Source organism: Schistocerca gregaria, chromosome 8 (assembly GCF_023897955.1).
Source record: "Schistocerca gregaria isolate iqSchGreg1 chromosome 8, iqSchGreg1.2, whole genome shotgun sequence".
In the NCBI taxonomy this organism is placed as follows: Eukaryota; Metazoa; Arthropoda; class Insecta; order Orthoptera; family Acrididae; genus Schistocerca; species Schistocerca gregaria.
Window position 1 is genome coordinate 299,221,060 of NC_064927.1, and position 26,788 is coordinate 299,247,847.

Genomic DNA, 26,788 nt, shown 5'->3' on the forward strand with positions numbered 1-26,788 from the left:
ACACACCTGAAATGCATGGACCCTATTCAGTAGGGGCTTAGAAACGTCACATGTCTTTATTTCCATATATATTAGAGCTAGAACTTTATAAACCCACTGATGTTGCTACTCTCAAGGTAAGGAGTTTGTGTGTCAAATTTGTCCCACTTCAGTACAGGAGCCTGGAAGAATTTCCTGATCCAGAAAACATTGGCCATCATGATAAGTCCATATGCACCCCATTAGCTCACTGTATGTCTCTTTTTGGTCATAATTTAGAAGTGATTTACATGAATCTACATTGGCTTTGGAAGTCATCAACATCATAACTCCTTTCGTGAATGACCTCTATCAGAGATATCAGATACGTATGTCCCTGTCATTCTTCATTAAATCAGTATATGAATTAGGCAAGTACAAGACAGGTAGGTCCCCGCCTTTTGTAATTTTGCAATTTCTACTTCAGTAGAAATTATCTGATACATGACCTTCCTCAGAGGGCCTTTTCCTTGCCAGCATCAAATTTTCATAGGGGCAGTGCTCCTGCATCTCTCCATTCTCTTCCCTTTAGGGGCAGGTCCTCTTTCTTTGTAACATGTACCCTATTCATTACATCATTTACATGTAAGGGTACAGTATCTTGTTTAATGTTATACATCACTCTTCTCTCTATTCCTGTACTTTGAGATAACGAACTCTTATATTATCTAGTATCCTTATCTGATTACTGAGCTTCCCCTTCTGCTGTCTTTTATGTGTACTCCTCTTTGTTTCATTCAGTGTGACCAAAGGTTACTTTTGTTCATTGCAAATGTATCATGTTGCTGTACTATAAAGTCTCAATGTAGATTTCATCCTGATATTAGCTTATCATTCTACTGCTATGCAAGGATACTTGTTGTTTTCCTCTTTGATGTTATGATGCTAACATTCTGCACCTTTCCAATCTTTCCAATTAAACTCCTAAAAACATTATCTATGGTTGCTTAGTACCTTAAACATATACAGTGTTTGTGATATTGGCCAGAAAATTATCATCAATCAATATCACAAAGTGAAGTCATACACAAGTTAATATACTAAAAATAACATATATAGTAACTTATTTTTTTAGCCATCTGCCTTCTGGGTGGTTTGATGCAGCCCACCATGAATTCCTTCCCTGGGCTAACCTCTTCATTTCAGAATCGAGTATTCCTTTCTTTAGCTGTCATCCTGTCCCTTCATTTTGTCAGTGTTTTCCACATGTTCTGTTCTTTGCCAATTTGATTCACATCAGTTATGGTTATCCCAAGGTCCATGATTTACTACCCCACAACATTGAGATTCAAGATCCAAATATACATTCTTGGAAGTTCCATCCTCAAATTAAGACCTATGGTTGATACTAGTAGGCTTCACTTGGTCATGAATGCCCTCTTTGCCTCTGTTAGTCTGTTTTTTATTTCCTCCATGTCCACCCCTGGTAGCTGAGTGGTCAGTGCAAAGGAAAGTCATACCAAACAGCCCGGGTTCAATCCCCGGCTGGGTCGGAGATTTTCTCCACTCAAGGACTGGGTGTTGTGTTGTCCTTATCATCGTCCTTTCATCCCCATTGATAAGCAAGTCACCAAAGTGGTGTCAACTCAAAAGACTTGCACCTGGCAAATGGTCTACCCGCCGGTAGGCCCTAGCCACACGGAATTTCCTCCAAGCATCATCCATCTCGAGTTACTTTGCTTTAAAGGAAGCAGAATTCCTTAAATTCATCTACTTCATGACCACCAATTTTGATGTGAAATTTCTCATTTTTCTCATTTCCACAATTTCTCAATATTTTCCCCTATTCCTGGTTTACTCTCAGTCCATATTCTGTATTTATTAGACTGTTCATTAATTCAGCAAATTCTGTAATTCATCTCCATCTTCACTGAGGATAGCAATGTCATCAGTGAACTTTATCATTGATATTCTTTCACTCTAAATTTTAATCTCACTTTTAAATCTTTCTTTTATTTCTGTCATTGTTTCTTCTGCATATAGTGGCAAAAGATTACGTCCCTGTCTTATGCCCTTTTTAACCTGAGCACTTTGATCTTGGTCCTCCAGTCTTACAGTTCCCTCTTGGCTCTTTTATATATTGTATTAACCTGTCTTTCCTTGTAGCTTAGTCCTATTTTTCCCACAATTTGAATTTCTTGCAGCATTTTGAATTGTCAAATTCTTTTTCTAGATCGAATGACCTTATGAGTGTATCTTGATTTTTCTTCAGCCTTGCTTGCATTATGAAGTGTCTCATCAGAGCAGCCTCTCTAATGCCTTTATCTTTCATATAGCCAAACTGATTTTTATCTAACAGATCCTACAGTTTCTTTTCTTCTTTATATTATTCTTGGCAGTAGCTGAGTTGCATGAAATGTTAAGCTAGTTGTGCAATAGTTCTGGCACCTATGTGCTGTTGCTGTTATGGAAATTGAGATTATCACTCTGCAGCGGAGTGTGTGCTGATATGAAACTTTGTGGCAGATTAAAACTGTGTGCCAGATCAGGACTTGAATATCCTGACAAGTGCTCTACCATCTGAGCTATCCAAGCACAACTCACAGCCCATCCTCACAGCTTCATTTCTGCCAGTACCAGAATTTGTATTTAAGTTACATGTTCAGATAAAATTTCCATTTTATTGCAATTAGACATTATATTATTTTTATCACAAAAGATGTTTTGAATTTTTATTTTTTATTATTACTTGTTATTTGCATATAACAAGGCAGGCAAGGAAAACTCATTCTTTAGCCATATGAACATTGTTTAGTAGTATGTTTAAGGGTTCATTCACTACAAAAACTAAATACTTGTGACCATATAACAAGGTAGGCAAGAAAAACCCATTCTGTAGCCATATGAACTGTGTTTAGTATGGTATTTAAGGGTTTATTTGCCACAAAAACTAAATAATTGTGACCATGTGGAATCTGTCATCTACACTGTCTAAGGAAATATGGAATTTTGTTCCATAATAATAATACCTGCAACAGATATGGTCATTCCTATATTTTCTGTCTGATGTAGAAAACACCTGTGAGATAACTTGTAACAGTTATCCAGTTACAGAAATGGTAGCTAGTGTCTTGTTGTCTAATTGTTGTGGATAGGATATTGAAAGAAATGTAATTTAAAGAGATTGTTATATGGAAATTTAAATAAGAAAAATTATAACCAACAAGTGAGAGCCTTTCAACAACAATTTTGCAAAGTTCATACAGATCATAAAATCTCCTAAATTCAAGGAAATGAACTATCTCTTCTGAATGCTTGTGGCATTGGAAAGGAGCACGCAATATGTTTTCCCAGATGTATGAATCAAACCATACTCCTCACTTTGCTTAACTCATGCACATAGCAGTCTGCTTTAAATTTCAAACTATCTTGTCATCTTCTTTCAACTTTCCATAAATATTTAAAGTTAATATCTGTCATACCATAAAGTTTGACAGAAATATATTGTTAAACCTGATGCAGTCTTTATCTTGTTTATTGTTGACACCAAATCATTTATACTTCGTGTTATGAAAATATCAGTACATGATCTTATCCTATCACCAGACATGTCATAAACACTGCCCGTCATAGAACAACTAAAATCTAGGTTCCCTTTCTTAAATTGTAGGCAAAACTCTGTTATATATTTGTTCCACCACTTCAGATGAAAATATGTCTCAAAATTTAATAGTCTTTCCCAAGTAGATTGATTTGTTGCTATATCTGATGAAGAAGATAAGTTAACAACAATCTCAATGTTTAATTGAATCTTTAGTTCAAGTGCATCACTATTATAATGTTTTCAAAGTTGATAAAATGGAAATATAAATGTCTACCTTACATTGAACTGTATCCTATTTTAAAATATTTAGACTGACACTGCTGTCTGAAGTTTGTTTTGATTCAATATTTAACTCAACAACACCAGTAATTAATGGATTTACCACAAAATCAGATCAGATAGCTATGTCTTAAGGTAATTCCTTTGTTATTTTCATAATATTAGATTATAATATAACTATTTGATTTTTATTTCTAATTTTTACTTCACATGAGTCAGTTATACTTTCCAAAATTGATATTAGTTAAGTCTAATTTTATATTGGTTTCAGAAACTGATTTGCTCAAATTTAACTCACTGAACATTTATGTTCATGTTAGCAGTATCCAGCGTATCACCTTCAGCTTTAATACTTGCTTTTGTTGTATCTAACCTCATACCTTCGGCACGTAAATCAGAGTTTCATTCTTTTATATTCACTTTTAATTAAGTCTTATTTGCATCTGGTAAGCTATCTAATTTAGCATTGTGTATACTAACTCTCCCAGTTTATCATTGTGCCTTAAAGAGTTAGTAAAATTACTTTGTAATCCTCTTAATTCATATTTATAATTTCTAATGACATATAGTCAAGAACATAGTAAGTTGAAACTGAATCTTTTCTAGTTGCTGGCTGTCAACTATGTTGACAACTCAAGAGACCAAAACTAATAAACTTTCAGTTACAAAAACTACTCCTTATTACCTTATAACAAATGCATAATCACCACATTATAAAACAGCACCTTGGGTTCAATACAGCTCAGCACAGTTGCTCAATAGTATGGTGTGTAGTGACACTGATGAGAAGGTGGATTGCTGTACTAGGTGAACAGCATTGCTGAAGATTGATGTGCATCTTACACAGCCACTGCTTGATGCCATGAGTTATCTGTGCAACTGGTAAGACAATTGCAGTTCTTTTGCAGATTCAGATGCCAGACCTCCAGCTCACAGACTTTACAAATTCTTCTGTGATGCAGTTATTGTCAACTCATTTAGTTGCTTATTCATTGACAAATTACATCTTTGAAAGTGTATTATTTATTTTTAGATGTCAATACTTAACTGCTTTGTCATAATATTTCTGCTGTTGACTACATTGCTAAGGACAACAACAATATTTGTTAATGAAATCTTCCTTCAGAATTGTCAGTTTCTTCTTGACTTGTTTTAGTATATACATCTCATTCATATTTCATTGATTTTCCAACACAGAATTATTCTGGATTCTGCACTTTAGCTCCCAGAATGGAGTGGCCCCCATGTCTGAAATAATTTGTATATTTATACAGGAGGTGCTGTTACACTTAAACTATGAACTGCTACCTCTTTAAATATTGTTCAGACAAGCCATATAGTTAGTTCTTGATGTAGACTTCTTGACCTCTTCTTGTGAATGAATCTATAAATTGTCATCAAATCTCAACTATATAATAAATGATAGAAAGTACCTCTTTCAATCCTCCTGATGCAAGTGATTTTATAAGGGAACACCACAGTTACTGTGAGTGTTCATACATTCAGTCTGAGCTTACCAAAACACAATCTGACATTACGAATCTACACTCCTGGAAATGGAAAAAAGAACACATTGACACCGGTGTGTCAGACCCACCATACTTGCTCCGGACACTGTGAGAGGGCTGTACAAGCAATGATCACACACACGGCACAGCGGACACACCAGGAACTGCGGTGTTGGCCGTCGAATGGCGCTAGCTGCGCAGCATTTGCGCACCGCCGCCGTCAGTGTCAGCCAGTTTGCCGTGGCATACGGAGCTCCATCGCAGTCTTTAACACTGATAGCATGCCGCGACAGCATGGACGTGAACCGTATGTGCAGTTGACGGACTTTGATCGAGGGCGTATAGTGGGCATGCCGGAGGCCGGGTGGATGTACCGCCGAATTACTCAACACGTGGGGCGTGAGGTCTCCACAGTACATCGATGTTGTCGCCAGTGGTTGGCGGAAGGTGCACGTGCCCATCGACCTGGGACCGGACCGCAGTGACGCACGGATGCATGCCAAGACCGTAGGATCCTACGCAGTGCCATAGAGGACCGCACCGCCACTTCCCAGCAAATTAGGGACACTGTTGCTCCTGGGGTATCGGCCAGGACCATTCGCAACCATTTCCATGAAGCTGGGCTACGGCCCCGCACACCATTAGGCCGTCTTCCGCTCACGCCCCAATATTGTGCAGCCCGCCTCCAGTGGTGTCGCGACAGGTGTGAATGGAGGGACGAATGGAGACGTGTCGTCTTCAGCGATGAGAGTCGCTTCTGCCTTGGTGCCAATGATGGTCGTATGCATGTTTGGCATCGTGCAGGTGAGCGCCACAATCAGGACTGCATATGACCGAGGCACACAGGGCCAACACCCGGCATCATGGTGTGGGGAGCGATCTCCTACACTGGCCGTACACCTCTGGTGATCGTTGAGGGGACACTGAATAGTGCACAGTACATCCAAACGGTTATCGAACCCATCATTCTACCATTCCTAGACCGGCAAGGGAACTTGCTGTTCCAAGAGGACAATGCACGTCTGCATGTATCCTGTGCCACCCAACATGCTCTAGAAGGTGTAAGACAACTACCCTGGCCAGCAAGATCTCCGGATCTGTCCCCCATTGAGCATGTTTGGGAATGGATGAAGCATCGTCTCACGCGGTCTGCACGTCCAGCACGAACGCTGGTCCAACTGAGGTGCCAGGTGGAAATGGCATGGCAAGCCGTTCCACAGGACTACATCTAGCATCTCTACGATCATCTCCATGGGAGAATAGCAGTCTGCATTGCTGCAAAAGGTGGATATACACTGTACTAGTGCCGACATTGTGCATGGTCTGTTGCCTGTGTCTATGTGCCTGTGGTTCTGTCAGTGTGATCATGTGATGTATCTGACCCCAGGAATGTGTCAATAAAGTTTCCCCTTCCTGGGACAATGAATTCATGGTGTTCTAATTTCAATTTCCAGGAGTGTATATGAATCTGACAGATAGAATGACTCTTTTTATATCTTCCCTAATGCAAGCACCATTGTCATGTAATGCCAGTTTTGTTGGTGGCACATTTTGCTTCTCTGAGTTGGGATGTCATAGATAGAATAACTGCCTAGCCAGCAAGTACTGCATTGTGTAGCAAAACTGCCATCGTCTCCTGTGTTGGAGGTGCAGGGTAACCATCTGTTCCAATGTACATGCACACCCTAAGAAATAACCAAATTCCAAATAGTTCATCATTCTAAGTTAATTAGCTACTACTAAATGCATACAGTATTTTGATCATTGTTAACCAGCTAGGTAGACACTGGCTGACACATTGCTTTATCAAAAGTTATAGATTACATCAGACTAACTGAGGATGAAGTGTGTTAGATTAAGAAACTCTTCGAAAGTACACAATGATTCATCATCTTCAGAATGAGAAATGATCACTACTGATGGACCATATGGATCAATAGTGAATTTGCTCTTGTTCTTGTTATACGGTATTTAAGTGATCTTCCATTCTTTATTTATTTTATTTATTATTTTATTATGTTGCGATTTCCTTCCACACTGTTAGCAATAGGGTTCCAAGGGCATGGAACAAGTAAGTATTGTTACATTGTTAACAATACAGCAGTACGCATTATGGTTAATTCATGAAAAGACTCATAGTAACAACATGGAACAATAGAAGAAATTACATTACATACATCGCAGTTAATACTTATGTGTACACATTCAGATTAACAATATCAAAGTATTTGAGCAACTATGTAACATTACAGCAACAAATAGTTTACATTTATGCTTACATTGAATGGCTAACTCAGTCATATAATAAAATCTTACTCCTCTGCACTAAAACATTTACTGATTGAATAGAATGACTTTTGTACTACTCATTCCTTCAGTTTGCTCTTGAATTTTGGGGTTTCAGGAGCATGATTTTTGATGACACTGGCTGTAGCATTGTAAATTTTGATGCCTGTATAATTTACTCCTTTATGTACAAGGGAATAGTTTGACTGGTTACTATGAAAGTCCTCTTTTGACCTTGTTTGTGACAATGATGTTCAGTATTGGTTTTGAAGAAAGAGTGGTTTTTATTAATGACGTATACAAGGGAGCGTATGTACTGAGATATCATTGTAAATACCTGTAGTTTCCTAAACAGATTCCTGCATGAGTGCCTTGATTGGACACTACTCATGATGAGTATAGCTCTCTTCTGAGCAATAAAAACTTGGGGCTGGTTGCCCCAAAAGAACGATTCTGTAAGACAAAAGTGCATAGAAGTATCCAAAGTAAGCAGCTGTTATGGTCTCTTTATGTGTGGTTGATGCACTTATGTGTGAGGCAAATGTTGTAGAATGTAGCCTTATTTCTGGGTCTAGGATTTTTTTGGACCAATTTAGTTTGCAGTCTATGTACATACTCAGGAAGATAGCTGAGTTGACTTGTTGTCAATTACATTCTATATCTATATCCCCCAGTTCTTTATGACTTCATCCCATTTTCTTCAAATGGTTCAAATGGCTCTGAGCACTATGTGACTTAACTTCTGAGATCATCAGTTGCCTAGAACTTAGAACTAATCAAACCTAACCAACCTAAGGACATCACACACATCCACGCCCGAGGAAGGACTCGAACCTGCGACCGCAGAGGTTGCCAGGCTCCAGAACTGCACGGCCACTCTGGCCAGACCATTTTCTTTCTATTGGCATTTGATGTGACTGAATGAGTTATAAATGGCACAAAAGACAGACAGTTCACTCCATGGGTGGTGACAGATTTATGGAAATATTTTAGGCTGCTGCGGAGAGAGGAAATGTGAAAGAGGAAATGGAAATGCTGACATAGTGGATGATCAGCATTCCCAACACAACTTGCAACATTTAGCTTCACTATGTAATTATGATACAGCTACTGCTAGCATGTGGCAGCAATGTGAAAATAGGAAAGTCTACACAAAGTATTCCGGACTGAGCCAATATGTGATGAAGGAGTTCAGCCACCTTTTCTTGTGCCACTTATAACCTAATGCCTGCTTAATGTTATTTAAATCCTCCTGACACTTATCATCCCATAACTAAAGCCTATTTTTCATAACAAGTTGAGTGACTCATCACTGTTAATCAGTTGTTGTGGTAAGAACTTAGGAAAGAAAGAAGCTAGTACTAAAAAGGCTTGCTAACCAGTGACTTTACTAAGCAATTCTGGCCCTAAAACCTTGAACAATGCAGATATAAACACTTATGTTTTTTGTTCCTTTATGCTGGACAATTGTGTATGGCATCAAGTTTTTTTCAGATCAGGTAATATACCATGTTCTGACGCAACATGCCCTAAAAATTTGACTTGCTCCTTACCAGAACTAGACATTTTTAAAATTGGCTGTTACTCATAATCTGCAAATCATTAAAGCACCTGTTCAATGATCCTGATATGTTCTAAAAAATGCAGGTGTAGCCCATTAGCATGTCATCTACATAAACAGTGACTTTGCTAAGAAATTCTGGTCCTAAAACCTTGTCCAGTGCAGATATAAACACTTCTGCACTAATGTTCAGTCCAAAAGGTAGAACACTGAATTTGTATCTTCTGCCACCACAAACAAATGCTGTATATTTTTGACTTTCTTCATGGAGCTTTACTTGCCAGTAGGGCATCCTGATAATGGGTATACTGAAATATTTTGTACTATAAAACTTAAGAAGCTGTTCGTCCAAATTGTCTGCTCTCATGCGTACTGGTACTATAATCTTATTAATACCTCTAGCATTGATAACTAATCTTACAGAACCATCTGGTTTGCTTACTGGTTATATTGGACTACAATGGTGTGAAAATGAAGGTTGTATATTTCCCCATTTAATCATATGATTGCTCTCTTCCCTTACTACCTCTCATTTTGCCTATGGAATAGGATTTGACATTGCACAAAATGTCTCCTGTGGATAGACTTCAAATTTATCTTCATAGTCTTTGATTACTCCTGGCTCCTTACTGAAAACATTGGCATACTTAAATAACAAGTTAGAAAGTTCTTGTCATTGCATCTTAGTTAGTACCTGCGATTCACTTAGTTTCTGCTCTACCAGTATGTAACTAATCTCAGTGTTTGCTTGTTATTCCGTATCAAATTTGTTTGTGAAATATACAACTGAAAAGGAATATTGTACTGCATTTGACTCTGGTTTTGTTTCGTTACTTTCATCAGGTATTTTGACTAAATCAATAGAAAAAATCTGATCCTTTTTCTGAAAGTGGCATTTACCATTACCTATGTCAACCTATGTTTTGTATGTTCTAAACATGTCCATGCCAATAAGGCAATTACCTATAAGTTTGTCAATTATAAGAGAGTTGCACTTCACTGTAAAATGTTCAGTTTGTAATAGAATAAGTGCATGGTGTTAAACCAATTTAGTCTTACTGCCAGTAGCAGTTTGCACCTTGCAATTTTGGATGGGAAATATTGGGAATTTGCCTCTCTTCTTCAATTCACAAAAAAAAAAAAAAAAAAAATGTATTTGACATTAGGTTGTTAGTTGGACCTGTACCTAAAATTACCTGTGTGTCAATGTTAAATATTTTCACCTTAAGGATTGCTTGTACCTGTTCTTCCGGGATATTACCTGTTGCATCTAACCCATGCTGATACAAATCATCCTTGATGTTACCTTGTTTGTCAAACTTTATAAAACATGTTTGTAGTTCTGTCTTGCCCCCTCTCCCAGGGAGGTCAACAGCCTGGGGCTTAACTAAGACTGACTGGTGTTTTCCGATGGTGTAGTGTGACTTAATTCATTACCTGGAGAAATTTCAATTAGTTACACTGCGTGGGTACTTCGCCAATTTGTGTCGTTAGCTGCTGTGCCATTATTTTGCTGCCCAAAGGTTGGCTGCGGTACAGCTTAAGGCACGGCATTATTGCCATGCATCGGCCACTGCTGCAGCTGATGGTTTCTGTTTATGTTCAGCATAGGTCCTTGCGATGGTGAATTGTAATTTGCTCATGTGTTGAAATTACCCCTGTTGTTTCGAAAACTGCTGTTAAATCATTTGTTTTTCCATTCCTGTTACCATACTCTTTACTTCTGGCTATATAATTTTGCTGTTGTGTGTCCAATCTTGCTGTGCATTTAAATCATGTTTTACTGATTGATTAACATAACTATATTGTTGATGTGCCTGAGTTCCTGTTGCTCTATGGGGTACAGGTCTTTTCTCATAGATTAAGTTGATAGAATCGAGCAATGAAAGAAATTATTCAGTGTCATGATCTAGCATTGTAACTAATTTTTCTCAAGTATGCAATGCCAAACAAGTTTTCAGCATTTTTAACATGTCTGCCTCTGATATTGGGCTCTTCCAGTAGCATATTTTGTTCTGAGACTTTTCAAAGTATTCAAGTAGACTACCGTATTTGCCACTGAATGGTGCAGGCTTGAAAAACTCGGATCTGAGTCTTTCTTGCACCGCCTCAGACCAGTATTTGTGAAGGACAGCTTGTTCAAATTGGATGTTAGTGCTGCAATACTCGGCCACTTCAGTTGCCCATAAAAGCACATCACCTTGAGTATAACCCAAGACAAATCTGATTTTCTGTGCTTCTGTCCAGTTGTGTGGAAATACATGACGAAAAGCACAGATAAATACTACAGGATTAATTCTTTTACCTTCAGTAGTGAATGTGGGAAACTGTCGAAGTCTCAGAAAACCTTCATCTGCAAAAGTAGGTGGCAGACACGTGGGCATTTTCAGTGGTATTTATGTTGTTATTGTAGTTACCTGTAATGTCCAGGTATTCGAGTTGTGGGTACATTTACATCTGGCACTCTACAACTGTCACTGGCACCTGCTGTGGGAACCATGACAATTTGTGGATAAATACCATCAGGCTGTAGTGTGTTCACTGTAGAATGTGTATTATTTACATGCATATTTCGAGATCTGGTAATATTTTCTTCTAAAAGATTGCGGATCCTATCTTCTGCAGCTTGTATGTTAATGTTTACCTTATCATGATTCCATTTTCTTTTTTCTGAATAGCCATTTCTACTACATCTGTGTATAACTTACAATTGGTTACTAACTTCTCTGCAATGGTCTTACCCTTATATAACATACTTACTTCAGCTTCACTAACTATATCACTCAGATTTGCATTGACCCTGTGTTGCTCTTCTTCTTATCACATACTGTGTCAACTTCTAATGTAGATACCCTTAAAGGAAGCTCTTCTACAGCTAGAGGTACATTTTCAGAGTCTTCATTTAGTTTGTTAACTACAGTGGTTACCTTTTTTTACTGTTAAAACCAACTGGTTTCGTGTGGCTTCAGTGTTTGTGTTTGCGTCTGTGATTTTCTTTATCTGTTGCTTTACTAGATCTTGATGGTCATTAAAAGAATCCACTTTCTGTTTTAATTCCATAATGTTACTGTTAACTTCAGAAAGTACTTCATGGTTTACCTGTGTTTTCATATCATTCAATTTTTTGTTGATTTCAGCGTGAAAATTTTTGGTTAAGTCATCAAATTTCTCTGAGACCATGTCTTGCAACTCCTTGAATACTTGTGTTTGTTCTTCCTTCATTGCATTTAGATCTTGTGTAACAGTGATTTGTTGCTATTTTACTATGTTCATATTTTGTGTCAAATTACTGATATTGGTGTTCATGTTGTGTTTCAGAACATCAAATTTCACATTTATGTTAGACAGTAACTGCCATAGCAGTGCTTCAGTTATACTACTGTGGTTGCTGTCAGCTGTACTTCCCAAGTTAATGTTTGTGTTGTGACCAAATAGTGTCTGTAACGTGTTTCCAAATTCATATTGGAATTGCTCTCCAATGTTTCATTCATGAGCAGTATGTCACTCCGGGAGATACGTGGCATTGTCTTGTCAGTTGTAAACATTGTGTCATCAAGCTGCTGTTGAGCATCACTATTGTTTGTCACTCCTGTGACATTTATCTCTGAGCTACTTAAACTTCCTGCAGTAGGCAAGCGCTGAACTTCAATTGTTCAATCACGCAATGCTACGATATCTTGGCTGATTGCATTTTTGCTATCGCTATCAACAACAGACAAAAATTTTTCTGTCATGTCGTATGAATATGCAAAACGCAGAAATTTCACAAAATATTAAAATTTCATGTGCTAATTATTATACTTGACAATTGTAATTTACGTGATATCAAAGCTTGTTTTGCATCAATTACGACGTGGAAACTATTGTGTCACAGATTTTTTACTGACAATGTGTATCACACTGAAAAATTTCTGTAATTTTTTTGCAAATAAAATTCAAGGAAAGGGAATAATGGGGAAAAGGTTTCAATCTACTTCAAAAGAGATGCTACCAAGCGTAACCACGCAAGCAACTAGAGTAGTTGCTCTACCTTTGCTGTGCCGAACAAATGAGCTTACTATTGAAAATTTTTACTTAACCTGCACCTAAGTCTTGTTTCTTTTCATAAATTCTCCTCAATTTTTGCCTTTTTGCAGTACTTGCTCCCTGTAGTGATTCATGCAAACAGAAAATATAGCAGTCAATTAGTTTTTATGACTCATAACAATGTCATAGAAATTTGTTACTATAACACACACACAAAAAATAGGTGAGTTCTGTGCTTATTTGAATTTTTCTTGGCTGTCAGACTTTGCTTACATTTCAATTGTAGTTGCAGGCAGCAGACTCTGAGAACATCGGCTCTTGTCATAATCCAGAAAATTCTCATTATATGGTTTTCACTTCACATTAATAAATAAAAAATACTTGATACTGTTGTTCAGTATACTATTACTCTTGAACACTTACAATACATAGAACTGATAATACTTCATATTTAAAATCGCACATCTTCATTGTCCTTCTTACAAGAGAGTATGTGAAAAAAAAAAAAAAAAAAAAAAAAAAAAAAAAAAAAAAAAAACGAAATCCTGTACAAAAAATTCAATGAATGTTTTTTAGTCTGTCTGAGCCTCACCTCGCATTCATAATTAATGTCTTTACCAGTTCTTATGTTCGATCTGTCTGTCATTTTTTTTGTTTTTTAATAAATATTAACTTTATGATATCCTGGGGGTCTTTCATCATGTACCGACACACACTTGAAAGCCCCTTGTAGACTGCTGTAGGATAATATGTGGTGTCAAGTCTATAGCCTCTTGTAGAGTGCTCTGTAACAACATCCTCACTGTACATTTGCTTTCTTGTCAGCTTGAACCACAGTTTAAAAACAACAGTTAACATCCATAAACATAATGCTAGAAGGAGAGATGATTTACACTGTACACTGTACATCTCTTAGGCTTGGTATGACACAGAAATGAGTGAGGTATTCAGCTGTAAAAATCTTTGAACAGCCACCAGGAGTGTAGAGAATTTAATGAATAATAAAATTAATAACAAACACAAACTGAATTCCCTACCCATATAGGTGGTTGTCAGAAAGAGGGAGAGACATTTAATATAGCGACATAGTGAAATATAAATATGATACACTGTCAGAAAAAATTTAGTACATCCTTTTAGAGGTTTCCAGTTTACTCAAGATTTATTGATGCAACAGTGCATATGGAGTAAATAAAATGATTACATTTACATATCAATTGTACAAGCAGTTCTGAGGCCCCGGGTATCGACCTATGCTGAAACAGTCATATTAGTACATGGTGTAGCCTGCATGGGTGACAACTCAGGTGCTGAGTCTGGCAACCAATTAGTTGTGCATATGGTGAATACTGTCCTGAGATACTTCATTCCAAGCCTGCATGACCTGTTCATGAAGTTCTATAAGAGTTGTTGGCTGGTGGGTTGCACAAGTCACTTATCATCCCCTCATACCCCACACATGCTCAGCTGGAGACAGAGACTGTGCTGGCCAGGGAAGTTGCTGCACACCTTGCAGAGAACACTGAGTTTCACAGGCAGTGTGCAGGCAAGCATTATTCTGTTGGAACAACAAATCACTTTCCTATAGCAAGAACAGCAAAATAATGGGTCTAACAACATTCAGCACATACCAAGTGCCAGTTAAAGTCCCCTCCAGAAGCACCAAAGGTCAACAAGGGTCATAGCTCATTGCACCCCAGACCATAGGCCTGGAATGAGACCAGCATGTCTTGGATGAATGCACTGTACAAGACAGTGTTTGTCAGGTCTACAACATATGCACAAACAACCATCACTTTCATGCAGGAAAAATCTGCTTTCATTGCTGAAGAACACAGTGCACCATTCCATTTTCCAAGTCATCCTCTGATGACACCAGTTGAGCCATATGTATTGATGCTATGGCATGAGTGGAAGACAGGGCAGAGCTGTGTATGCTCATAGTCCCTCTGTTGATAATTGGTCCACAACAGTTTGTCTTGACATATCTGGGCTCACATCCCTCTTGTCTATGCTTTGGGAGCTGTACAATCTGCTACTAGTGGCCTTACAATAGTATCTCTTGGTATATCTTGGTGGGCATCTGTGTTGTGTGCACACCAAGAATCCTGTCTACAGGTGTGACCACTGATACCAGCATCATTGCACAACTAATGCAGTATTTCCAACCTGTGTGGCAGTTCTCCAAAAGAACTGCCCTACTACTCAGAATGCCACTATTTGACACCTTAAAAACTCACTCATTTGGCCATAGAAATCACAAGTGTGTCTCTGTGGTGTAGTTGCCTTCTTGCTTGACATATTTGGACCACACTGAGCCTTCTGAGTATGAGTATTCTCTATTAACGAGTAGACACAAATGGTGTTCTGGTAGCTATGCCACTACACTATCTGTTGGTGGATGATGCTGAAACAGTTATCAGTATATCTACTATAACCCATGTGGTGTATGCCATCATTGGATCAGAATCAACATCACCTTTCCAGGTTTACTAACTTTTTTTGTCAGTGTATAATTTAGAAATCATGTAGGTGATTAGCAGCTTTGTATTTTTCTCCTGAGGAGATGTGGGCCTACAATAATTTTAAAACTGACTTGTTCCATACCACAGGATGAAGTTGTAATTATGATCCATGTAACATGCGAATAATAGTTAACTAACAAAGTCATCTTCAAATATTTTAATAGTTTAACTTGAACAGCCTGTTACAGAGAAGAAAGAACATTACTATGGAAGATATTGAAAACTCTTTTGGTGGAAATATTTGCCGATGCACTGGATATCGCCCAATACTTGATGCATTTAAGTCTCTTTCATCTGATGCTCCACCAGACCTCAAAGGCAAATTTCCAGACATTGAGGTATAGTAACACATTTCTAAAGCTCGTATTTTACTGAGATGATACTAAACTCTATTTTAGGTCTGTTTTATAACTATTACTTTTCTTAAGGACAGTATTATTGTTCCCAGATATCAGCATAATGTAATTTTTGTGGGTATTATTAGACGTTAAAGAAGTATCAATCTCAAACACTAAATAATTTCTTAAGAAAGATTTGCTGTCTTGGTATAAGAGACTTTTCAAATGAGTGGATTTTATGTGGTAAAATAAGTTCTCCAACTGTCATCAGGTATACTTTGCTCTTGAACATTCATTAGCATTATTGATGAGTCCTCTATACATTAAGTCTTCTGATTTAACTCTGTTATGGGACAATAAAAATTCTGATTCTGACTTTGATTTTAGCAAGGTATGCTAACACAGATGTTAGAATTATTAATTATGCGATCAGTGGAAAATCACGATAGTGGTATTCTCCTTAGTTCTTATACAGGGTGATTCAAAAAGAATACCACAACTTTAGGAATTTAAAACTCTGCAATGACAAAAGGCAGAGCTAAGCACTATCTGTCGGCGAATTAAGGGAGCTATAAAGTTTCATTTAGTTGTACATTTGTTCACTTGAGGCACTGTTGACTAGGCGTCAGCGTCAGTTGATGCTGAGATGGCAACCACTCAACAGAAAGCTTTTTGTGTTATTGAGTACGGCAGAAGTGAATCGACAACAGTTGTTCAGCGTGCATTTCGAACGAAGTATGGTGTTAAACCTCCTGATAGGTGGTGTATTAAACATTGGTATAAACAGTTTACAGAGAATGGGTGTTTGTGCAAAGGGAAAAGTTCTGGACGACAGAGAACGAGTGATGAAAATGTAGCACGCATCCAGCAGGCATTTGTTCGCAGCCCAGGAAAATCAACTCACAGAGCTAGCAGAGAGCTGCAAATTCCACAATCAACTGTATGGAGAGTCCTACGAAAAAGGTTTGTTATGAAACCTTATCGTCTGAAATTGGTTCAAGCACTGTCTGCAGCTGATAAGATTAAAAGAATCGATTTCTGTGATTTTATCCTTGCTCAAATGGAAACAGATGAATCTTTCATTTCAAAGATTGTGTTTAGTGATGAAGCAACTTTCCACACTAACGGGAAAGTCAAATGTTACAATGTCTGTATATGGGGCACTGGGAATCCGCGGGAAACAACTCAGTATGAATGTGACTTGCCTAAGGTAAACGTTTTCTGTGCCATTTCAGCCAATAAAGTTTTTGGGCCCTTTTTCTTCGAAGGTGCTACTGTAACTGGACTACAGTATCTGGAGATGTTAGAGAATTGGCTGTTCCCTCAGCTTGAACAAGAAGCACAACAATTCATATTTCAGCAGGATGGAGTGCCACCACATTGGCACTTATCTGTCCATAACTATCTGAACGTCAACTACCCGAGGCAATTGATTGGCCACCAGGCAGCCCGTGACAGAGCACTTCATCACTGGCCTCCAAGAAGCCCTGATCTTACCCCCTGCGATTTTTTCTTATGGGGGTATGTTAAGGATATGGTGTTTCGGCCACCTCTCCCAGCCACCATTGATGATTCGAAACGAGAAATAACAGCAGCTATCCAAACTGTTATGCCTGATATGCTACAGAGTGTGTGGAATGAGTTGGAGTACCGGGTTGATATTGCTCGAGTGTCTGGAGGGGGCTATATTGAACATCTCTGAACTTGTTTTTGAGTGAAAAAAAACCTTTTTAAATACTCTTTGTAATGATGTATAATAGAAGGTTATATTATGTTTCTTTCATTAAATACACATTTTTAAAGTTGTGGTATTCTTTTTGAATCACCCTGTATATTACAGTCAGTTATAAAAATAGGTCTACATATTGAGAAAAATTGTTACTACTCTAATGAAATTTGCATAATATAAAGGTTAATATATGACTACTATAGTGGTAGGTAAATTGAGCTTTTTGCCTTTAAATATGTCTGCTTGTGTCTGTGTATGTATGTATGGATATGTGTGTGTGTGTGTGTGTGTGTGTGTGTGTGTGTGTGTGTGCGAGTATATACCTATCCTTTTTTTCCCCCTAAGGTGTTTCCCCTCCCGGGATTGGAATGACTCCTTACCCTCTCCCTTAAAACCCACATTCTTTCGTCTTTCCCTCTCCTTCCCCCTTTCCTGATGAAGCAACCATCGGATGCGAAAGCTTGAATTTCGTGTGTGTGTGTGTTTGTGTTGTGCATGTGATCATTGCTTGTACAGCCCTCTCGCAGTGTCCGGAGCAAGTATGGTGGTTCTGACACACCGGTGTCAATGTGTTCTTTTTTCCATTTCCAGGAGTGTAATCCTAATCCTACTCCTACTCCTAATGATCCAACTCCCCAAGACACTATTCAAATTGAACCCTGACTGGAACAGTTCTGTCCTCCATCATAGCGGGACCCATCTTCTCTTTCTCAAAATCACCCTCTCCAAACCTTCCAGGAATTTCTCACTTCCAGCCTAGCCTCTCAATCCTTCTTAAAATAGCCTTAATCCTACTCCAAACATCACCACTGCTGAATCCCAGGCTATCCATGATCTGAAGGCTGACCGATCCATCGTCATTCTTCCAGCGGACAAGGGTTCCACGACCGTGGTACTTCATCGTCGGGAGTATGTGGCTGAGGGACTGCGTCAGCTTTCAGACAACACTACATACAAAGTTTGCCAAGGTAATCCCATTCCTGATGTCCAGGCAGAGCTTCAAGGAATCCTCAGAACCTTAGGCCCCCTACAAAACCTTTCACCTGACTCCATCAACCTCCTGACCCCACCAACACCCCACATCCCTAACTTCTACCTACTTCTACCTACATGGCTTAGCCACAGCCTGGGGGATTTTTCCAGAATGAGATTTTCACTCTGCAGAGGAGTGTGTGCTGATATGAAACTTCCTTGCAGAGTGAAAATCTCATTGTGGAAACATCCCCCAGGCTGTGGCTAAGCCATGTCTCCGCAATATCCTTTCTTTCAGGAGTGCTAGTTCTGCAAGGTTCGCAGGAGAGCTTCTGTAAAGTTTGGAAGGTAGGAGACAAGATACTGGTAGAAGTAAAGCTGTGAGTACCAGGCATGAGTCGTGCTTCGGTAGTTCAAATGGTAGAGCACTTGCCCGCGAAAGACAAAGGTCCCAAGTTCGAGTCTCGGTCGGGCACACAGTTTTAATCTGCCAGGAAGTTTCAACTCTAATTTTGTAATCCAGAGAGATATAGTTGTACTATTTTTTTTCTTCTCATCTGGCTTGTATTTGTCTGATGATTCGTTGGCAATGGGACTCATTTCAATGTCTTCTTAGGCATTATTATTGTCAATTTCATTAACGTCTATCAGTTCCTCATCATGAACAAGGTATTTTTTTGGCAAGCATTTGCAGCGTATTCTGGAACATTTCTTCCCCACTTACCATGGCTTCTTTGTTGATTGATGATGATGGTCCTGCTGCGATGCGATTATTGTTATGAAGGAGGATTTCAAAATACACCAACGCATCTTTCAATTGTTGCTTCGCCACTTCACTGTGTATAGAATCTTCTTCGATCACATCACTTTCATGCGAAGGGACCGGATCGCTCTCCAATTGTACCACCTCCATTTTTCTGTTTGTTTAACAGGGTGTACCAAAGCTCTCACGTACGCACTGATTTTCGACGATGTTATAAGTTGTGCTAGGGTCCGCATCTACCTTCTTTCGATGTTAGAAGGTAACTACGCTGTTATGCAGTGGCTTGTTACAGCCCATTCATGTGTAACAAGCGAGTAACAGAGTTTATATTTCATACCTGCCACAGCAAATTTGTGTTTATGAAGGTCTCTATTCTAATTCGAACGTTTGACTTACACTATATGCATTCGTTTAGGAATATCATTTATAACTCTTCCATTAACTATACGTGGTAAACATTATGAAGACAATTAATAACTTTTGTGAAATACAACTTTGTTTTCTGCAAACATAATGATGTCCGAAGTCACCAGTTTTTCCACAACAAACGACGTTCAACAACTTATACGCATAATTTTTGCAACAGATTGCCGGGAATTTTATATATATATATATATATATATATATATATATATATATATATATATATATATATATATATATATAAATACTAAAAAAAATGTTGCATGGCACGAGATTCGATCTGGTGACCTTCGGATTACGAACCCAAGCGCTTACTGCTGCACCATGATGCTGTAGAAAATTATTAATCATAGAGAGTATTTCACTGCAACGGTTTCCTTTAATTGTCAATTTTCTCGACAACAGCTGAGAAGCGCATCTTGGTGCTTTGCCATATTACACCTCTGGCCATGAGCCTTTATTATGCGCAGTATGAACCAAATCTGAATTTCACAATTGGCGGCCTCCCCTTGTTAAATGAAATTTTGCTGTATGTCATCATGAGGAATTCATGCAACTCTATCAATCAATGCCAAGTCAAATAATTGCTTGCATAAATGCCAGAGGTGGGCTGACACATTATTGACTTACTCAATTTGTGAAGCTCTTACTCCTGAGTAAATCATCCATTTCTTCTGAAATTGTAGTCATTTGTTTGTCTGTCTGTGTACATCACATCTACATTGAATAATTCTTTTCATATTTCTGTATTCCTGATGTTCACTGAATATTTTTGTATTTCCTTCTTTCATTGATCAACTGAAGTGTTTCTTCTGTTATTCATGATATCTTTACAGTTACCTTCCTCTGTATACACAATTTTGTTTCTATCTTCTCTGATTGCCCTTTTTGGAAATGCCCATTCCTCTTCACCTGAAATCCCTACTAAGTTATTTATTGTTGCAGTATCTATATCCTCAGAGAACTTCAAGAATGACTCTTCATTCCTTAGCACTTCCATATTCCACTTCTGTGTACACTTATTGTTGTGGTCGGCAGGAGAGCCAACATCGTGTTACTAGAGGAGGCTGAAAGGCACACGATTTAGCTCACACAGGCTGGCGTGAGGTCTGGAACAGGACAAGGAAATTAGAATTTAGAAACAACGGACGTAACTGGTGGAATACTTAACTTTAATCCATTAGTGATGAACGTTGCTCTTGATGGTACATAATTCACAATATCAATAGTAACTGAACATGGCGCCTTGCTAGGTTGTAGCAAATGACGTAGTTGAAGGCTATGCTAAACTATCTTCTCGGCAAATGAGAACGTAAGTAGGCAGTGAACCATCGCTAGCAAAGTCGGCTATACAACTAGGGCGAGTGCTAGGAAGTCTCAGTAGACCTGCCGTGTGGCGGTGCTCGGTCTGCAATCACTGATATTTGCAACACGCAGGTCTGACGTATACTACCGGACTTCGGCCTATTTAAAGGCTACCACCTAGCAAGTGTGGCGTCTGGCAGTGACACCACATTCCTCCCCCGCAAATCGGTGTACGGTTGTGGCATAAGGCTTCCGCCCGCCATGGGGAGGACCCCATGTTGACGTATGCGACGAGGTGGGCAGCCTAACAACAGGCGAGGCTGTGCCACCCGCACCCTGCCATTCGGACTGCGGGGAGCTAGGAAATGCCTGAAAACCTGCTCCAGGGTGCACGCCAACATGCGGTGTATGTGCCCATAGAGAGAGACAGGAGGGGCCGAAGGGTCGACCTCCATTGGGCTGGGGCACCCGACGGGTGAAGACGACATATGGTCCGGAGCGAGCAAGAGTTCCATATCGGAGGACAACTGGTCACTGGAAGCGATCGGTGATGTGTGCCCCAGGGAGGCGACTGGTGGTTGCAGCGATGCGTCCACTGCGGGCGTCGCTGGTGGGAGAACAGGCGGCAGCGGCGGCGCGTCGTCATGGGGCAAAATAGAAGGCAGTGTCGGTAACACCTGGGGCTGACGCGAGCCAGTAGATGGGTCCCCAGGGCGCTGACCATCGCTGAAAGCAGACAGCGAGCAGCAGATCTCATGCGACGACAGAGGCGCAGCTGATTGAGATGCCGACACACATCACCAGAGGCCCCCAAAACCAGATACATAGCGCTGCCGAGGCAGCGAAGAATGCGCCCTCCGAGCCAACACCGTGAACCTCGGTAGTGGCCATAGTAGACAACGTCGCCTGGAGCAAAAGCAGGTATTGTTATCCTGAAGGAAGTCATTCACAAGATGTGTATGATGCGGGCGTGAATTGTTGTCCATGAAGATCAATGCCTCGCCTCGCCAACATCCTGCCACTTTGGATGCACTATCAGTTGGAGCATGGCATTCACATATTGCACAGTCATTTTTGGGCATTCCTTGATCACTAGCAGTGTACATCAGCCCCACGTAATGCCATCCCAAAACAGCAGGGAACCTCTACCTTGCTGCACTCACTAAACAGTGTGTCTAATGCATTCTGCCTGACCAGGTTGCATCCAAACACATCTTCTGTTTGAAGGCATATGCGACACTCATGGCTGAAGAGAATGTGATGCCAATCCTAAGCGGTCCATTCTGTATGTTGTTGCACCCTTCTGTACCGCCTTGTATGGTGTCGTGGTTGCGAAGATGAAACTCACCATGGATGTCAGGAGTGAAGTTGCGCATCATGCTGCCTATTGCGCACAGTTTAAGTCATAACATGACACTCTGTGGCTGCACTAAAAGCATTATTCAACATGGTGGCATTGCTGCCAGGTTTCCTCTAAGCCATAATCCACAGGTAGTAGTCATCCACTGCAGTAGTAGCCCTTTGGCGGCCTGATCGAGGCATGTCATCAACAGTTCCTGTCTCTCTGTATCTCCTCCATGTCCGAACAACATTGCTTTGTTTCACTCCAAAATGCCTGGACACCCACCTTGTTGAGAGCCCTTCCTGGCACAAAATAACAATTTGGATGCATGCAAACTGTGTTATTGACCATCTAGACATGGTTGAACTACAGACAACATGACCTGTGTATCTCCTTGCTGGTGGAATGATTGAAACTGATCGGCTGTTGGAGCCCCTCTATCCAACAGGTCTGCTCATGCATGGTTGTTTACATCTTTGTGCAGCTTTAGTGACATCTCTGAACAGTCAAAGGGACTGTGTCTGTGATACAATGTCCACAGTCAATAGCTATCTTCAAGAGTTCTTGGAAATGGGGTGATGGAAAACTTTTTTTGATGTGTGAGCTGTTGGATAGAGGGAGGTGGTATCTACACCAACATCCCCCACACACATGACCTGTTGGTTGCTGAACGTTTCCTCAGTTAGTGCCCACCTGATTCCAAACATATGACATCCTTCCTACTCGTCTTAATCAAACTTAGCCTTACCGACAACTTCTTTATTCTCATCCTCCCCAAAGGCCAGTCACACACTGCCGTCCACATTAAATCTACTGGAAAACAACAGTACTTACATTTTGACAATTGCCATCCTTTCCATGTCAAATGTCCGTACAGCCTTGGCATTCCAGGCAGACCTATTTGTTCGGATCGAGACTCTTTATAGCAATACATCATCATTCCGACCTCAGTATTCCCTGGATGTAGTTACCCTGCCAGCCTAGTTCAAAAACAGATTTCCTGAGCTATCACATCCAATCCTGGTACTGTTTATCCCTCCAAAAACAACTTTCTATCACACCACTGTTCACCCAGCATTATCCTTGTCTAGAAAGTATTAACCATCTACTTTGACAAGGCCATGACTTCCTAAAATCATGCCATGAAATGAGATCCATTCTGTCGGCAATTTAACCCACAACACTTAAAATAGCTTTTCATCATCATCCCAATCTCCACAATATTCTTATCAAATCCTGTGGTCTTCTGCACCCGTCTTCCTACCCACTGGTTCCTACTTCTCTGACTGTTCTCACTGCAAGACTTTCTCGTGTGCACCCTCCTACCACCACCTATACCAACCCTGCAACTGTCAAAACATATACTATCGAAAGGAGAGCCACCTGTGAAACAACATGTCATATACCAGCTGTTATGTAAACAAAGTTTGGTCTCTTACATTGGCATGACTACCATCAAATTATCAATTAGGATGAAAGGGCATAAGCGGGCACCCAATATGCTGTTACAGAGCATACTGTACAGCATGACAGTCATGATCACTGTGCCTGTTTCACCTCACACACCATCTGGATTCATCCCCCAGACACCAGTTTCTCAGAACTCTGCCTGTGGGACCTAGCGCTACCACATGTTCTTGGTTCTGACCTCCGACTTGACTTTAATTTGTTTTGACATCTTCTGTCTCAGCATTTTTTCATAGCAACTACTCTATTCTTCACTCTGTTTCAGTTTTCTATGTCTTTCATTGTCTTACCCATCTATTTTTCACTGCTCACCTTCCACCTCTGTTACATACAATGCACTTAGCTTTCCACTATTTTTAACTCTTGAATGATGTATAAGCAGTGATCTCTGTTTTGCATATTAATCTGCCTTCCGTAAGGTCTCAGGTTTGAAATCTCATCTGATGCAGTCCCCTACAATCAGTCTTTTCTTCACATCCCATCCAGTAAGTCTCTGATGAACTACTGAGTGACTTTCCCAAAATCTCTTCCTTTTCCTAGACCTCTCCAGTTCTTTTCCCTCACCCCTCTTCCTTCCCCATCAACCCTTCTGCCTAAGGAGGGAGCCACATGCTCCAAAAGCTTATCTAATTATAACTTTCTTTTATGTGCATGTTCTGCCAGCACTTGGTAAGTAGATTTTTTATCTATCCAATTAAATTAGGTATGTAATTGTTGTGATTGTGTCAAGCAGCACACTAAAATAGTGTATTTCAACATTACGGGATTGTTTTCTTTACTTGTCCACGTAACTTACATTTTTCTACATTTGGAGCAGGATGCCATTCATCACATCAACTAGAAATTTTGTCTAAGTCATATTGTATCCTCTTATAGTCACTGAATTATGACGCCTTGCTGCACATACAACGTCAGCAAACAGCCGTAAATTGCTGCCCACCTCGTCCACCAGGACATTTATGTACAGTATATAGAGAACTAAAATGGCCCTATCACACTTCCCTGGGACACTCCTGATGATATCTTTCTCTCATATGAGCATTCACCATTGAGGAAAAAGTAATGGGTTCTGTAACTACAAACGTTATGAGCCACTCATATATCTGAAACCTAAAACATATGCTTGGATCTCTGTCAGCAGCCTTCAGTGGAGCACTGAGTCAAATGCTTTCCAGAAATCTAGGACATGGAGTCTGCCTGTTGCCTTCTATTCATTGTCTGCAGGATGTCAAGTGAGAAAAGGGCAAGCTGAGTCGTGCACAAGTGATGCTTTCTAAATCCGTGCTGAAGATATTGGTCGGTAGCTGTAAAGGTCACTTTTTTTACCTTTCTTATATACAGGAGTTGCCCGCATTTTTTTTTTTTTTTTTTCCAGTCACTTTGGACTTTTTGCTGGATGAGAGATTCACAATAAGTGGAGGCTAAGTGAGGGGCCAATGGTGCAGCATAATCTCTGTAAAACCAAACTGGGATTCTATCTGAACCTGGTGACTTACTTTTTCAACTCTTTCAATTGCTTCTCTATGCCATGGATTCCAGTTACTATGTCCTCCACTAGGAAGTCTGAGAGACAGTCAAACAATGATTTTTTTGTATGATCCTCATCCATGAATGGTTTTTATATGTGAAATTTAAAACTTCAGCTTTCCTTTAGCTGTATTCTATTGGCACCCAAGTCCAGTCAACGAGTGACTGGATAGAAGCGTTCACCCCACTTTTTGATTTTATGTATGACCAGAATTTTCTTGGGTTTTTGGCAAAATCTTTTGCTAAGGTATGATGGTGGAAGTTGTATGCTTTGAACATTGATCTTTCTGTGGATGCATCAATCTCTACTATCTTTTGCCTGTCAGCATTTGTGCATTCTTTTTTTGAATTGAGTCTGCAACAATATCTGTTTCCTCAGCATTTTCCAAATTTGATTATTAAACCATAGAGAGTCCTTTCCATCCTTAACACACTTACTTGGGACTATGAGTCTGGTGTGTGATTTACAGTCAGTTTAAACTTTGCCCATAGTCCCTCTATATCCATCATACTGCAGCTAAATGGTGTACATTCATTGCCCAAGTGACAGGCTAACAACTGTTTAGCTGCTTTTTCAAGCAGAAACACTCTCTTGACCTTGCTGATGCATTTATTAGTAACCATGACTGCTAAAGTGACATCATGATCACTAATCCTTGCCTCTGTACTGACGCTGTGGATAACATAAGACTTGTCTGTAGCTATGAGACGTAAAATATTTCTGTTTTGTCTGGGTTGTCTAGCGAGTTGTTCAAGGCAGTTTTTGGAAAATGTGGTCAGAAGTACTTCACAAGACTGTCTATCCATACCATCTGCAGTGAATCCTTAGATGTCCCTGCCTATACTTGGTAGTTTAAAGTTAACTCCAACTAATATTGCAGGATCTGAGTATTTCTGTGCGACTAACCATAGAGTTTTCTTGAATGAGTGTAAAAACATCACTATTAATCTGATTTCACCTACAATTGTTATATTCATCCAGATAGCCTCACTGTTACCCTCGGATTTGGCTACATGAGAGACAATATTTTTACCACCTATAATGAACACTCTCCCCTCTATTGCATCTAATCTGTTTATCCAATATACTTTCCATAACCCACTACATATTTTGCAGCTTTCTGCTTTGGGTTACTGCCAGCTTTTGATCCCAAGAATAATGTGAGTCTGAGAAA

General features: G+C 39.6%; 1 protein-coding gene across 1 annotated transcript in view; it reads left to right on the plus strand.

Moving 5' to 3' along the window:
* Positions 1 to 26,788, plus strand: part of LOC126284382 (uncharacterized) — a 329,783-nt gene that overhangs the window by 96,149 nt on the left and 206,846 nt on the right. The window contains exon 5 of the mRNA XM_049983265.1: positions 15,926 to 16,085. Coding sequence (XP_049839222.1) covers positions 15,926 to 16,085 — 160 coding nt within the window. The remainder of the gene's footprint in view (positions 1 to 15,925; positions 16,086 to 26,788) is intronic.